The sequence below is a fragment of the Balaenoptera physalus genome (genome assembly GCF_965194825.1).
Source record: "Balaenoptera physalus genome assembly, chromosome: 19".
Classification (NCBI taxonomy): domain Eukaryota; kingdom Metazoa; phylum Chordata; class Mammalia; order Artiodactyla; family Balaenopteridae; genus Balaenoptera; species Balaenoptera physalus.
In genome coordinates, this window is record NC_138900.1 from 5,702,184 (window position 1) to 5,718,497 (window position 16,314).

The following is a 16,314-nucleotide window of genomic DNA, read 5'->3' on the forward strand; positions in this document are numbered from 1 at the left end:
TGAAAATTAATAAACAGAAACGTCATTTAAAATGGAGTTGGTAGACTGGACTCCACCAAACGTTTGTTGTGAGAAGTACCCTTGGGGAGAATAAACAGTTTTCCTTTAGTTGGTATTCCTTTTGTGCAGCTACTTTGGAAAACAGTCTTACAGTTCCCCAAACAGTAAACATATTTACCATATGATCCAGCAATTTCACTCCAGGTTTATATCCAAGAGAAATAAAAGCATATGTCCACACAAAAACTTGTACACAAATGTTAACAGCAGCATTATTTATAATAGCCAAAAGTGGAAACAAATATCCATCAACTGATGAACGGAAAAATAAAATGTGCTACATCCATACAACAGAATATTATTCAGATATAAAAAGGAATGAAGTACAGAAACATGCTACAACATGGATGAACCTTGAAAGCATTATGCTAAGTGAAAGAAGCCAGTTACAAAGACTACATATTATATGACTGAACTTATGTCCAGAATAGGTAAATCTATAGAGACAGAAAGTAAATTAGTGGTTGCTTAGACATGGGGAGAATGGAAGTTGAATTGATAGTTATAAATATCCACAATATGACTAAGAAAAAGATAACCAACCTAAAACAGAAAAAATAATACCAGTAAATAATCAATTTATAAAATAAGAAATAAAAATAAAATAATATTTTTAGTCTCCCTTAGGTTGGGCAAAGATTAAAAGGTTGATGAGGTGGTTAGAAAATAGGCACTCTAAGAGAATTAGCCCTTTTCCCCCCATATATAAAATGAGGGTAATATTTATGTCCACCATCAATGGCTTTCAGAATATTAAGCAAGATAGTGCAATTATTATGCTTGAACATGTCCCCTATTCAAAAAAAAAAATGTGTATACACTTAATAAAAACTAGCTATTACTTTTCAGTTGGAGTTCTTGGACGAAGCTGGATAGCAGCCAGTAAAGTGTATTCACTAACAAAACATGTTTGGACAACAATCTGGAATAATCTATCCAATTAAAATTTTTTCTTCTCTTTGACTCAACAATTCCAATTCTAATAATTTCTGCATGAGAAAAATTATATGAAAATATATGAATTGACAGAAAGCCTGCACAGAAATTTCTACCAATAATTTCTGGTCTTCCACCAGAAATTTCACCAATTTCCACCTCAGTCAGAAACATAACCCCTCCCTCACTATTAGCTCCACCCTCCCTGCAGCCCTCTCACCTTTCACCCTGGAGGTGTCACCAAACTTCCACCACCAATTTTGGCTGAAGAAGATCTTTTCCTTCAACTAAATTTGTTTACTCTGTGCCCACAGTGAGGCATGCTACCTTCCTCTACCACCTTGGCTTCTCCAGACCCTAAACCTTTCTTCAGAAGCATTCCCGGAAGTCTCTCCACCTGCTCCCAACTCCCTAAAGGAAGACTCCTTTTCCCCTACGGATTTGAGCAACTTTTTCAGGATGGCTGCGCCCGCTCTGATGTTATGTAGCTTCGTAAGGTACCAGTTGCAAAGCGGAGGCAGACATCTTTGGGCTTGGGGCGCCTTACTGGGAAGAGACCTGAATCCGGTGGAGATGGGCTAGAGCATGCGTATTGCCCTTTGCGACGCTAGCGACTGACATAACGCAGGCAAGTTTTGTGGGGCAGGAAAAGTGGTTGTACGGCTGGTTTTCCAAGATGGCGGGTCCCACATAAATCAGCTAACAGGGCGCCGCCATACTCTGTCATAGTGTCTTTGTCTAAAAGACGCGAAAGCTAAATGGAACCTTGGTCGGTGGAAGGACGCCCCGGGGTGATGGTTGGCAGCCTGCAGACTCGGGTGCTACAGAGGATAAACTTGACCTGCGAGGTGGAACAGCCGGGTTTGTGAATCTGAAGAAAGTAATGGACTGTGCCTATTTGTACCCACCCAGCTGGCGCGCGAAGGATCTATTACGGGGTCTCAGTTTCGCGTTCTGGGAGCAGAATCAGGTTGAGCTTTGCGGAGGTAGGGGAGGGATACGGGGAGTCTGTGGGAGGAGCAGGACCTTGTAGGGCAGGGGATGCATTCCGTTATTGAGGGAGCAGGATGGTGGGAAATGGGGCAGCCCTGGGGATGGTCAGGGTATCGGAGTACCGTGCAGAAAGATTGGGATGGCTTGGGGTTAGCATTTATAGGAGAGGTCAGTGACTGAGCGGTCTTGGAGGCAGATCAGTGTTTGGCATGATTTAGGGTGTGGGCTAGTGATTCGGATGCACTTAGGGGACAGGTCTGTGATTGGGGCATCTTTCGGGGTAAGGTTGATTGGGGGTGAATGACAGATCAGTGATTCGGTGTTCCTTGAAGGAAGTCAGGAATTGGGGTGTCTTTGAGGGTGTGTCAGAGCCTGAAAAGGTCTTCTGGGGGAAGATCAGTTCTTAGGACAGCCTTAGAGGGATGTCAGCGATTGGAGCATCCCAGGAGAGTCAGTGACTGGGGAATCCTTGGTACATAAGTCAGTGATTGGGACGTCTTCGGGAAGGTTCACTAACGGGAGTGTCCATGAGGGGATGTCAGTGATTGAGACATACTTGGTTGGCAGTTCAGCGTGTTTGATGTCCCTGGCTTAGTGAGTGTTTGCGATGTACTTAGGGGAGGGGGTCGGTGATTGGGGTATCCTTCCCCAACTCACCCCAAGGCCAGTGAATGGGGTGGCCTTGTGGGGAGGTTAGTGCCTGGGGCAGCTTTGTTTCTTGTCTTTGAGGGTCTCCAGTGGTCACTGAGAGTCATGGGGATCTGGGTGTTTGGGTCTGGATAGGCTAATGATAATCTGTTAGAAGTCATGAACTATGAAGTAGCCATGTGGCCCGTATTTTGGGTATGATGTAGTTAGGCATTGTTACCTGAGAGATTTATGGGAGTTGGAGCTTGAGCAGTCTCTGCGTTTTAGAGGGCTTTGTGGGTTTTAAAGCCCATTGACTTCTCATAGACTACATTAGTGCCTTTTTCAAAACCTGCTTTCCAACATCCCCTGTCCTCTAAATCAGAGGTCTCCAACCCCCGGGGCTGCACAGCAGGAGATGAGCGGTGGGCAAGCGAGCGAAGCTTCATCGGCTGTTCCCCATCGCTCGCATTACCGCCTGAACCACACCCCCCTTCCGTGGAAAAATTGTCTTCCAGGAAACCGGTCCCCCGTGCCAAAAAGGTTGGGGACCGCTGCTCTAAATCACCTCCTCTGTCTCCATGGTGCTTTGTAATGACCAAGATCTAAATAAAATCCAAGGTAAAATGCTTTTACGAAAGATGTGGTATCTGGCCCTCTAGTTTTCAAATTTACCGCATATTTCTCTGGGATCCTCCCTTTTTGGACCTTCTGATGCATGAGAGGACATTCCCACATCCAAAATCTTGATAGCCAGAAATACACGTTGTTAAAATTTTGATATGTTTCCTTTTCCAAACTTTTCTGTGACTCATTTTATTACAAAGATGTGATAACACTGCATAAATGGCTTATAACTTGCCTTTTTAAAGAAACTTAACCTACAAAAAAGAAAGTTAACCTTATACGATAAAATTGTTCCAGATTACTGACTTTTGGTACAAAGTCTTATTGATAGCTGCACAGTATTATATAATGTGGATCTCGTTGCAATGTTGACTGAAGTTATATTAAATCTTTACAATAATTTGGATAGACATGACTTTAAAATATTCATATAGGTCTGCACATTGCTCGTTAAGTTTATTCCTAGATCTTATCTATGTTTGCTGCCGTTGCAAATAGCTTCTCTTTCCCTTGAACTTTTTTAAAAAAAATATTTATTTATTTATTTGGCTGTGCCAGGTCTTAGCTGCGGCGTGCGGGATCTTCATTGTGGCATGCGGGATCTTTTTAAGTTGCGGCATGCAGGCTCTTAGTTGCAGCATGCAGGATCTAGTTCCCTGACCAGGGATCGAACCCGGCCCCCCTGCATTGGGAGCACGGAGTCTTAACCACTGGACCACCAGGGAATTCGCTTCCTTGAACTTTTAATTATTTTTATTTTATAGGTATAAAAGTAGATGATTAAAAAAACATTTTCTTTTTCATTTCCTTACTGAACTCTTATTATTACTAATGTGTTTAAATTGATTCTTGTAGGTTTTCCAGGTAAGCAGTCGGCTGCAGTTAATTTTAACTCAGAGAAAAGAATAGGGACTTTGGATTTCGGCAGACCTAAGTTTTTCTCCATATTCTGCCACTTACTATGTGAACTTGGGCATTTCTCAACCTGTGATTCTTTTCCCATTTGTTAAAAAAAAAAAATCAGTACTAACTACTCATATAGTTAGAGTACCTAGCACATAGTAAGTACCCAAGACACGTTTTAGCAAGCAGTATTCCAGTATATATATACCATTTCTCTGGATTTTAGGCTTTAAAATTTTTCTTTTTAAAAAAAAATTTCTTTATATAATGGTCCTTCTCTAAATGTAGATCAGTTTTGAATAGTTTTAGCACAATTACATAATTTAATGAAGATAACTTTGTTGTTGGTGTTTCTTTATTATAAAATAGTTAATGTTTGTTGTAAAATAAACCATCAAATATTATGTTACTTTTTTTCTTTATCACGTTAACCTACCACCTGAAGAAAACATAATTAAATTTTAGATTTTTATATATGTGTGTATATCTAAAATATATACACACATACAAATAAGGACTCACTCAACTCAGAAAAATATTATGCTCCCAGTTATAGTTTATTACAGCACTGAATTTCTGTAATCCCCCAGGTCTTGGCTTCCTGGGATGAAATAGTTCCAGTGAAGGAAGGAACTGAAGGTACCAAGATCAGCATTACATCCTTCACCAGAGACTCTGTACTGGAGCTTCAGGGAAGAGGCCAGAATCAACAATAGAGCAGATATTAGAGTTGCTGGCTGTTCCTAAGGGCTCCAGAAAATGTCCAAGTCCCAAGTGAGTTGTTTTTTTTTTGTATATTTATTTTCCATTTGGCTTTCCAGTGGATTTTAGGAGGTTAAATACATATATTTAAAATATATGTTTATTCAATATTTACGAAGACTACACTATACCAGATCAGCATGAAAAGATAAATGTCAGAATTCAGGAAAAAGTACTGAGACAAAAGATCAACTTCACAGTAAGGATGCAATGAGAATATGTAAGTCATATGTTTATACAAATTGTTTAAAGTTAGAACATAGATTATAGCCTGTGAGGCTCTAAATATTTAATAAAATTGAGCACAAACTTGTCTCTAGTATCCCCTGTTCTAGTTATCTATTGCTGCCTAAAAAGCCACCCCAAAGTCTAGTGGTAAACATTTATTTTGATCATCCTCATGGATTCAGTGGGTCAGAAAGTGAGACAGCACCCTATGGTGATGGCTTTATGTTTCTGGGTTACAAAGACCATCCTCAGGTTCAGTGATTTACTAGAAGAACTCAACGGTACTCAGCAATGCAGTTATACTCACAGTTATGGATTATTACAACAAAAGGATACAGATTAAAATCAGCAACGGAGAAAGTTGCACAAGGCCAGGTCCAGGAGACACCAGGCAGAAGCTTCCATTGTTCCCTCTCAGGTGGAGTCATGTGGACATTGTTTTATTTTCCCAGCAATGATTTGTAACAACACATATTGGGTATTGCTAATTAGTGTCTAGGCTTTTTATATGAGGTTGGTTACATAGGCAAGGCTGACCACATGAATGGCTGACCTTAGTGTCCAGCCCTTTCAGAAGTCAAGTTGCTACAGTGTGGCCCAAGGCCTCCACCATAAATCACATTGATAGCAATAGACTATTTGGTGTGGCCCAATGCTCCCATGTAAACAAAGATATTTCAAGGGCTTAGAGGTTACTTCCCATAAACTGGCAAGAGCCAGACCTTTCTTTGGCATGTGCAGGATATGGACAATCCAGACTTTCTGTGCTAATCCTTTACTGTACAGCTTGTCTTACACACCATGATGTCTGGAACTTCAGCTGGGAAGACTCAGAAAGTTGGAGACTGGAATCATCTGGAGGCTTCTTCATTCCCATGTCTGTTTTCCAGGACCACAAGACTCAAAAGCTAGGCTTAGCTGAGACTTTTGACCAGAGCACTTATGCATGGCCTCTCCATGTGGCTTGGACTTCTCACAGTATGATGCTGTATCCTGCGAGAAACAGACTGAAGCTACACTGCCTTTTCTGCCTTACCCTTGGAAGTTAGCATTGTCATTCTGTTACAGTCCATTGGTTAAGAGCAAGTCACTAAGACCAGCTAGATTCAAGGGGAAGGGAATAGGCTCCACCTCTTGATGGGGAGTGGCAGAAGGTTTGCAGAAGGTTTTTTGGAATGGGAGATAAACTATTGTGGCCTTCTTTGGGAAATATAATTTACCACATGGCCATAATGAAAAAATTGTTGGTGATTTGTTTTGCCTTAAGGAGAAATCTCTTCTAGGAAAGTGAAACAGTTCATGTCCCTTAAGTAGGAAGAAATTTCTTTGATGGGTCATTATTTTGATCATATAGTGCTCAGTGCCTTCAGTGCAAGCCACTGATAAAGTGGTAAGTTTCGTTTGGTTATTTCTCAGCAGGCCTCAGATAAGCCAGTGGTGTCCTGACAAAGCCAAAATCAGAGTGATCAGAGTGCTTCAGGGTTTCAAAACAGTGTAGCCCAAATCCATGGCCTCCTGGTGGCCCGGGGTGAAACCTAGATTATCAAGAAGAATGGATGGATTCTGTGACTATCAAATGGTCTTCCACTAACAGTCCTCAAAATTCAGTTTTTTATTTAAATCAGTGGTTCCCATCTGGGGATGATTTTGTCCCCCCAGGGTACATTTGAGAATGTCTGGAGACATTTTTGATTAACATGACTGGGGAGGGATCTTAATGGGATCTAGTAGATAGAGGCCAGGGACACTGCTAAACATCCTACAATGCACAAAGCCTGCACACACACACAAAAAGTCTCCATAGCAGAGAATTATCCAACCCCTAATGTCAATAGTGCCAAGGTTAAGAAATCCCAGTCTATATTAATTAACAAACAGTTCCAAGTTACCTTTACTAGCAAAGTCTTAGAATATTCCCATCATGATCTCTTCACACCCAAAAATGTAGTGTAAACTCTCAGTTCATAGTTAATACTTAACCTCTTTCTTTTAAAAATATCCAATATTAGCGAAGCTTAAAATATTCTGTGTCAAAGTTTCAAATAGTCTAGAAGTTTATAGAGCTAAACCCTTATGTCCTCCATCAGTTCTTTTTCTCTACCATCAGGATAAATAATCCAAAAATGTTTATGTGTATTATTCTGACTTCCCATGTCACTATTTACATATGTAAATGTGAATTCATATGAATTTGAGTTGAGGTCCCTGGCTCACCCTCAAGCTCAATGATTCTCTAGAAGAACTTACTGGACTCAAGAAAGCAGTTATACTCACAGTTATGGATTATTAAAGTGAAAAGAGGCAGATTAAATCAGCAAAGGCAAAAGATACACAGAGGCAGGAGCTTCCAGGTTTGGAATTTTTAAAAAATGATACAAATGAACTTACTTACAAAACAGAAAAACTCACAGACATAGAAAACAAATTTAGGGTTACCAAAGGGGAAAAAGGGGGGGCAGGGATAAATTAGGAGTTTGGGATTAAAATATACATACTACTATATAGAAAATAGATAACCAACAAGGACCTACTGTACACCACAGAGAACTATATTCAAAATCTTGTAATAACCTATAATGGAAAAGAATCTAAAAAAGAATATATATATGTATATATGTACACACATACATATACATTTTTAACTGAATTACTTTGCTGTACACCTGAAACTGACACAACACTGTAAATCGACTATATATCAAAACAAAAAAAAACAAAGAACACTGATATAGTGTAGCCCAAGACCTCAGGAATATAAAAACATTCATCAGGCTGGATATTTCAGGGGTTCAAAGTTATCTCCCAGGAGCAAATCAAGGACAGGCCTTTCTTTGGAATGTACAGGGCTTGGGCAACCCAGCTCTGCTTTACTACACAGTACCTAAATATACATATTGTCATAATTAAGGTTACAGTTTATATACTTTCATTTAATATATATACACTTAACCACTTATTTGGAAGTCTCTCCATTATCAGCATATAACTAACAAATAATAATAAGTGAAAAATGTTTTGAGTGCACCACCTGCTCTAAATTCAGTCATTTTATTTCAACTTAGGAGGAAACATATTTTCAGTGTTTTGAATGCTCATGGTTTCACTGTGCTATCATTCGTGTTACTTCTTTCTGGAATGCCATGCCACCTCTTCCCTCTGCAATTCGCCGTAAAACATAGACTTGATCTCATAAGAATTAGTTCCAGATTCACCTCTGTGAAGTTTACCCTTTACAATTTTTCTCCTCCCCATTGATGCCCACATGGTATATATTTATAAATACTTACCTGACATGTATAAATCTATTGTTCTCTTGTGCACTTACATCTCTCTCTTTGCAAGCTAGTGTGTTCCTTCAGGGTAGAAGTGAGTCTTATTTACAAAGGAATGCTTGATATACTGTCTGACATATAGGTGCATACACACAGGTTGTGTGGTTTCTAGATTAAAGGACTTAAGCATGTTCTCTATTCTACTCCTTTTTTGTGAATGGATGAACATGTGAGTCAGTGAATGATTGGATGGAAGCACAAAGATAGGATATTTTAAGTAAAACATTGGTTTTCCTACAAAGTATAATGCAAAACTAGTTACATAGAAAGCAGTCAAATAGCTTACCATGGGAGAAGTAATAAGAAATTCCTATTTATCTTCCTAGTATGAACCAATGATGATCCCTTTAGGATGAATAGGAATGTTCTATTACAGGGCTCACTGTCATTCAAGGATGTGGCTGTGGTTTTCACCTGGGAGGAGTGGCAGCTACTGGACCGTGTTCAGAAGAACCTGTATCAAGATGTGATGTTGGAAAATTATATCAACTTAGTATCAGTGGGTAAGGAGAGCGTTCCCTGGGTAATGTAGGCAACGGATTGCCTTTTCTTTCTCAGTGATGAAAGGGGTGGAGGCTTACAACTGCCTTACTCTTTTAGACTTGAGTTTCATACATCATAGATTTCAGTACCTTGTGGCCTCTAACAGTATTTTTCTCTCACTTCCAAAGCAAAAGTCCTTTACTTGGCCAAGATGCAATTTGTTCAGCCCCTTAAATGTAACCTTTCCCAGTTTACAGAGGGCTTGTATTTGGGTCCATGGGTCCTCTGTAATTCCCCTTGAGTAGGGTATCAAGTTACCAAAGCAGATGCATTCTACCGGTTGGAACAAGAAACACCATAGATAATAGAAGAAGAAAGCCAGAGTCAGATTCATCCAGGTGAGTGAAAAAACAGCCTTGTGGGATAAAAGGAAGTTAAAATCCTAGTTGGCCAGAAAGAGGGAGGTACCTCTGAAATGTCTGGAGAAATATTGAAATTTTTAAGCTCTGACTGTGACTCAGAACAGCTGACGTGAGCTCCCATATACATTAACAATGACTCCACTTTTTTTTTTTTTGGCTGCACTGCGCAGCTTACGGGATCTTAGTTCCCTGACCAGGGATCGAACCCAGGCCCTCGGCAGTGAAAGCGCCATGACTCCACTTTCTAATCTCTCCGTATTAGGTCTCTTTTGCCTGGTTTTAAAAAGCACATTTCCTTGTTTTAGATATTCTGATCAGATCCCTCTCTAGTCCATCTTGGAACTTGCTCTCTTAAATAATCTTTCTCCCTATTATCCTCAGTTTACCTGCCTTCTCCTTGTCTCTACCTCCCTAATCCATGGTTATAGCTCTCTTTTCTTATATACTCAAGCATTCATAAATTCTCCCTTCTTCCCATTCTGTGTATCTCTCATGCCTCTTGTAGTTTATTCCTTCTTTTTTTTTTTTTTTTTCTTTTTCATTTTCTTTATCTCCTTTCACTTATAAATGTCACAGACTTTGGGTATATACCCACAGTCTCCTTTCCTCTTCTCTCTTTGGCCTTTGCTGAGATTCTACTCCTTCTATTACATGGTCATTATGGATTCATTGGTCTGTTTCTAGAAGACACCTGGCAAGTTGATAATCATAGAGACTGGCACAAAGGAAACCATGGCAACCTGGAAACTATGGAGAGTTACCACAAAGATAATGCATTTGGAAAAATACCTTCTCTGAGCTTAAACCTTGATATCTCCTTAGCACAAAGATCTCATACACTTGACATACTTGGGAAACATTTGAAACCTAATCTAGAGTGTATTACTCAGAATAAAAGCTATGCAAGAAATGAAGTTGAATTTAATCAATATGACAAATTATTTCTTTACACTAAGCATGAGAAAATTCATACTGGACAAAAATACAATGAATATAATGAACATATGAAAGTTTTGAGCCATAAGTCACAGCTTATTAAATATTGGAAAACTCAAACAGCAGAGAAACACTATAACTGCAGTGACTGTGGGAAAGCCTTTTCTCAGAAGTCAGACCTCATTAAGCATCAGAGAACACACACAGGAGAGAAACCCTTTGGATGCAGTAGATGTCAGAAAGCCTTCAGGCGGAAGTCCCATCTCATTTTACACCAGAGAACCCATACAGGAGAGAAATCCTATGAGTGCAACAAATGTGGGAAAGCCTTTACTGATAAGTCATGCCTTAATAAACATCAGAGAACTCACACAAGAGAGAAACGGTTTGAGTGTCGTGTATGTCAGAAAGGCTTCAGCGATAAGTCACAACTCACTTTACATCAAAGAACTCACACAGAAGAAAAACCCTACAGATGTGAAGAATGTCAGAAAAGCTTCAGCAATAAGTCACAGCTCATTATTCATCAGAGATCTCACACAGGAGAGAAACCCTATGGTTGCAGTGAATGTGGGAAAACATTTCCCCTTAAGTTTAGCCTCATTTTACATCAAAAAACACATACAGGGGAAAAACCTTATGGATGCAGTGAATGTGGGAAAGCCTTCATCCAGAGATCTGAGCTCATTAGACATCAGAGAACTCACACAGGAGAGAAACCGTATAATTGCAGTGACTGTGGAAAAGGCTTTAGTGTAAAGTCACTCCTCAATACTCACTTGAGAACTCACACAGGAGAGAAGCCCTACGGATGCAGTGAATGTGGAAAAACATTCTCCATCAAATTTAGTCTCATCCTACACCAAAGAACTCATACAGGTGAGAAACCCTATGAATGCAGTCAGTGTCAGAAAGCTTTCACCCAAAAGTCACATCTCACTATTCATCAGAGGTCTCACACCGGAGAGAAACCTTATGAGTGCAGTGAATGCCACAAAGCCTTCAGCCGGAAGTCATATCTCCTTATTCATCAGAGAATTCACTCGGGAGAGAAACCTTATGAATGCCACGAATGTGGGAAAGCTTTCTGTCACAAGTTTAGCCTCATCATTCATAAGAGAATCCATACAGGAGAGAAACCCTATGGATGCAGTGAATGTGGGAAAACTTTCCCTATCAAGTTTAGCCTTGTTTTACATCAGAAAACACATACAGGAGAAAAACCCCATGAATGCAGTGAATGTCAGAAATCTTTTGCCCAGAGGTCACATCTTATTATACATCAAAGAACTCACACGGGTGAGAAACCTTATGGATGCAGTGAGTGTTGGAAAACTTTCTCCCACAAGTTCAGCCTCATTTTACATCAGAAAAATCATAGAGAGAAATTGTGAAGAAAGTAGATATCCAAAAGTTGTCATTGAAAGGAAATAGCTCCTTACACTCCAGAGTTTACATAGGACTGAAACCTTAAGACTGCAGCAGATGTGGACCTGTTTTCTTTTCAGAATCACAACTTATTACTTATCAGAGAGCGGTACTGCATAGAATGCCAGACAGGAGGAAATACCTTTCCCGATGAATGTCAATTGGATGTAGCCCAGAGAGAATAAATAGGAACTTCTGCGTATGTTTTAATTGTGGGGATGTTGTTGGTATGAAATTCAGCTACATTGGTATCAGAGAATTGACATTCAGGGGAAAAGTCTATACTTTAAAGAATCTTGGAATCATGCTTTCATGGGTATCATTTTATGAGGGAATTCATTTTCTGTAACTGTGACATAATAAACAGCACTATAGAAAGTATTAAATATGTAAATAAATACAGTAGTCAGAAAACAAAGCAAAAGTTATATCAGAACCATGTGAGAATATGTAAGTGTTTTGTACCTATTTTTATTATAAAATGATTGTTTGTATTTGGAAATTGCGTGTGTTAGCATAACAGTTGTGACTCCCTAGTCCATGTGCTTAAATGTCATAAAACTTTACCATAGAATATCTGCACTGAGTCTTTGTATCATTACAATGCTACATAAATTGTAACTGAACTACATGGTTCAGTATTTTAGTAAAAAATCTTAAGGGCTTCCCTGGTGGCGCAGTGGTTAAGAATCCGCCTGCCAATGCAAGGGACATGGGTTCGAGCCCTGGTCCGGGAAGATCCCACATGCCGCAGAGCAACTAAGCCCGTGTGCCACAACTACTGAGCCTGAGCTCTAGAGCCCACAAGCCACAACTACTGAGCCCATGTGCCACAACTACTGAAGCCTGCGCACCTAGAGCCCATGCTCCGCAACAAGAGAAGCCACCATAATGAGAAGCCTGAGCACCTCAACAAAGAGTAGCCCCCGCTCGCCCCAACCAGAGAAAGCCTGCACGCAGCAAAGAAGACCCACCTCAGCCAAAAAAAAAAAAAAATCTTAATACTGAATATCTCACCACCTCTACCACGCCCCACTGTATGCTGGTATTAGTAAGTGGGCCTGGAAATTTTTGAGTCTCTCTTGAGTGAAACTTTTTTTCATCGAGTCTAAGATGGAATATTTTTCCCACGTATTAATAACTCTGAAGTTAAAATACAGCATACAGTTGATGGCTTGACATATTTAAATGGAGAACTTGGTACATAAAATAGTAGTGTATCATACAACCGAAGTTATCTTAGATTGGATGAAATACAGTAGAAGTCATCATCTTTATAATTTTCTTTCTTCTAAACCAGCCACATATTTAGGGTTTGAAGATGATGACTGTTCACAGGTTTTATACCCCCTTTGAGTTCTAAACAGTTTGAGAGAGAGTCCCCGGTATCAGAAGATAAAATTAAATATTAGCCTGAGTCCTGGTATTGCTTGATTGGATAATGTGTTTTGTTCCTATGGTCAAATAAAATGGTCTATTTCCCCCATACGGCACAAGATGTACTTCCTTTTGAAAGAGCATAAGCCAAACTTTAGATATGTTTTTATTAATCCCTTTCTAGAATGTAACTGCAAAGTCTCAAATTCTTTTCTGAAATGGGGATTAAACTCAAGTTACAATGAGCTTGACTTTAACTTTACAAGATTTGGTTTCCTTTTCAAGCATGACATTTTACATTAAAATAAAACACAGACATCAACAACAGTAAGAACAAGCTGCAGACTGGAAGCATATATCGCAACACTTAACTGAAAAAGACGAAAACTTAGACTGTAAAAAGAGCTCTTATGAATCTGGGGATGCAGAAAAATTAGGATCACTAAGACAAAGAGTCTCAACATCCAGTTTGACAAGGGTTATGTTGTAATCCACTGCAGTTGCTGATCAACAGTGCACTCTGAGAGGAATTTAAATAGAAAACAGTATGAGGCACTCTGGGCTTAGAATGCACATGAATAGGCAAGCCCCATAGGTAGTTAGATGAATATCTCAGGAAGAATTTTAATGACACTGGATTCTCACATCTTCCCATACAGAGATAAGCCCTAAAAAGATTAACTTGAGACATTTTTTTCTTTATGATTAGCAGTAAATCTTTTACCAAGATGTATGCCTGACTGCATGTAGTTCCTAGCCAAAAATCATATATAGAAGGGCTTCTCCCCTACCTCTTCAGAGCGATTTCCTCAGAGCTAATGTCACCACAAAACTGGGTTCACCCCTTGGTGACTGTCGAGCCAACAGGCACAACCAAGCCAAAGATGGGGAGAAGGAAGGATTTATTACTTGCAGTAAGTAAAAAGAACACCAGGGATCTTTCCCAAAGCAGTGTCTCCCTGGAACAGCAAAACTGGGGAAGTTTTAAGCTAAGGGTACATGCGTATTCAAGAAGGGGCTTGAGCAGAGGAGAATTCAGCATAAAACTGGGGCAAAAGTTGACAGTGTCCAAACTTTAGTTGATTGAAGTCAGGAGAGTCAAGATCATCATTCTCTCCTCCACCTAAGTGAGGGCCTTAGTTCCTGTGCAACTCAAAGATACATTATTATGTATATCCCTTGAGGAGGAACTAGGATTCTGCTTTATCACTGCGCTATTGTTTGACTGCCTTTTCTCTGTTCCTGCATTCCTTTGTTCCCTTAAGATCATTGATTACTGAGACCTGTTCAAGGACAAGAATTGTGGCCAGGCTTAGATGACAAAATGGCTTAGGTCAAAATGGGTCCGCTCATGTCAAGAAAGCCATTCCTGGTTCTCTGTCTCCAAGGACCCCCTAACCTATATGCTTATACTAACTGAGTGGCTGCCTCCCGGGCTATGATCCTCAGCAAGAGCCCGAATAAAACTTAGAACTTACAACTCTTATGTAGTGTGTCTTTAAGTCAACAAATCAATAAGAAAATGACAACAGAGTAAAAATCAATAGGCAAATATACATAGAAGAGGTGATTCTGAATAGCCAATTAACATGAAAAGACACTAAACTTCACTTTTAATTGGAAGCAGGCCAATTTGTGGAGGGCCGGTTCTCAGATTTTATTTCTTTCATCTTTTAAAAAAAATTATAGCAATTCCTACCTGATAGGATAGTTTTAATAGCTTTTGGGGACATATCTGTAAAGTTACCGTTGACCGACTTATATTGTCTTAAAAGTTTGTAAGGAATACTTGATTTGTCTCTGCCTTAGTGAAACAGGAAGGAAGGGGGCAGGGCACAGCCATTGAAAGAATGACACAGCCATTGAGGATATGACATAAACTGGTTAGAACTTGCTAGGCCCAAGATTTGACTTCCCATAGACCTTGAGCCTCATTATACACTCACTGTAATACATTAACATGCTAAATGACACACCCACCAGTGCCATGACAGTTCCAAGCCTGACCATGAAGGACCAAAAAGTGGGCGGTGGCCCAATTCCTGAAAATTCCTGCCCTTTCCCCCAAACAGTTGGAATAATCCTCCCACTTGTTAGCCTATGAAATTACTCGGGGCCGCTCTCACCTTCTGCCTATGGAATGTGTACTTCTCTGAATAAGCTAGCTTTCACTTTACTATTGCTCGCTCTTGAATTCTTTCCTGCGAGAAGCCAAGGACTCTCCTGAGACCTGGGATGTGACCATTCTCTTGCTCCCCCCTTCTCCTGCAATAATAGCTCACTGCTGCTATAGCTGGAAGGAGCTTGGGCTAAGATGCAGAGATAGGGTAAGGGGTGAACAGAGAGAAGGGGCTGGACGTAAAAAAGTGACAAAGCAGCACATAGATGCCCCAGAATCGTCTCCCAATAATCTTAGATGCAAGCAGAGGTGCTAAGGCCTTGATGACATAGTCCCAGAAAGAATGGTTGTGTGTAATTTTGAAACCTAGCAGAACCCTGTGGGCTCTCCCGGGTATAAAACCTTTCCATGCTCCCCCTTTCTTGTTCGTAGGAAAAAGTCTTCAGCCTCCTAGACCTTCCATGAGTTCCAAAGGGCAGATTCAAATAGTTTCTAATTAGGGAAGTAAGGGAACGCAGTAACAAAGGAAAAGCAGTCAAGAAACAATAGTGCAGCAGTAAAGCAGGGTCCTGGTTCCTCCTCAAGGGATACACATAATAATATACCTTTGAGTTCTGTAGCAACTAAGGCCCCCCACCCAAGCAGAGGATGGTAACTTCAGGCTGAGCAAAAGATTCCTGGACACCGCCCTGTTACCTCACCACCAATCAGAAGAAAGTCACACATCCTGCAGCCCTCACCCCAAATTTTGCCTTTAAAAACTCTTCCTCCAAAACCATCAGGGAGCTCGGGTTTTTTGAGCACGAGCCACGCATTCTCCGTCCTTGGCCCTGCAATAAACCTCTCTCTGCTCCAAAGCCCAACATTTTGGTTTGCTTAGCACACGAATTTGTGTTCAACAACAATTTCTTCAAAAAATATTGGCACTGCATTGCTGATGCTCTGACAGCGTCACAGTAGCTTTTGTATCCACTTATTTCATAGACCACAATTTCAAATTTCAACACTTGGCGTTTTCCGAACTGGCCTGAAACAAAAGACAACCTTGACGATGAATTAGCGCTTTGAGCCGCACTCACCT

The 16,314-nt window shown here is 40.2% G+C and overlaps 1 protein-coding gene across 13 annotated transcripts; it reads left to right on the forward strand.

Moving 5' to 3' along the window:
* The first annotated feature begins 1,222 nt into the window (after positions 1 to 1,222).
* LOC309648570 (uncharacterized protein) lies at positions 1,223 to 16,306 on the forward strand. Of its 13 annotated transcripts, none has more exons than XM_082437298.1 (4): positions 1,223 to 1,982; positions 3,002 to 4,920; positions 8,845 to 8,971; positions 10,058 to 16,306. In XM_082437298.1, exons 2-4 carry the CDS (start codon positions 4,906 to 4,908, stop codon positions 11,701 to 11,703), a joined length of 1,788 nt encoding a protein of 595 aa, XP_082293424.1. In that variant the 5' UTR covers positions 1,223 to 1,982; positions 3,002 to 4,905; the 3' UTR covers positions 11,704 to 16,306. The 13 variants fall into 13 exon arrangements, with proteins under 13 accessions (XP_082293424.1, XP_082293426.1, XP_082293428.1 ...); XM_082437300.1 differs by having other exon boundaries at positions 3,002 to 3,237; positions 3,802 to 8,971; XM_082437302.1 differs by having other exon boundaries at positions 3,002 to 3,159; positions 3,802 to 8,971.
* Positions 16,307 to 16,314: the final 8 nt, after the last annotated feature.

What these genes read in the sequence shown, in the direction of transcription:
- LOC309648570 (XM_082437295.1), top strand. Translation starts at nt 8,821, where the DNA reads ATGAATAGGAATGTTCTATTACAGGGCTCACTGTCATTCAAGGATGTG. An exon ending in TATCAACTTAGTATCAGTGG is followed by an intron (nt 8,972 to 10,057) that starts GTAAGGAGAGCG and finishes GTCTGTTTCTAG; the next exon opens with AAGACACCTGGCAAGTTGAT.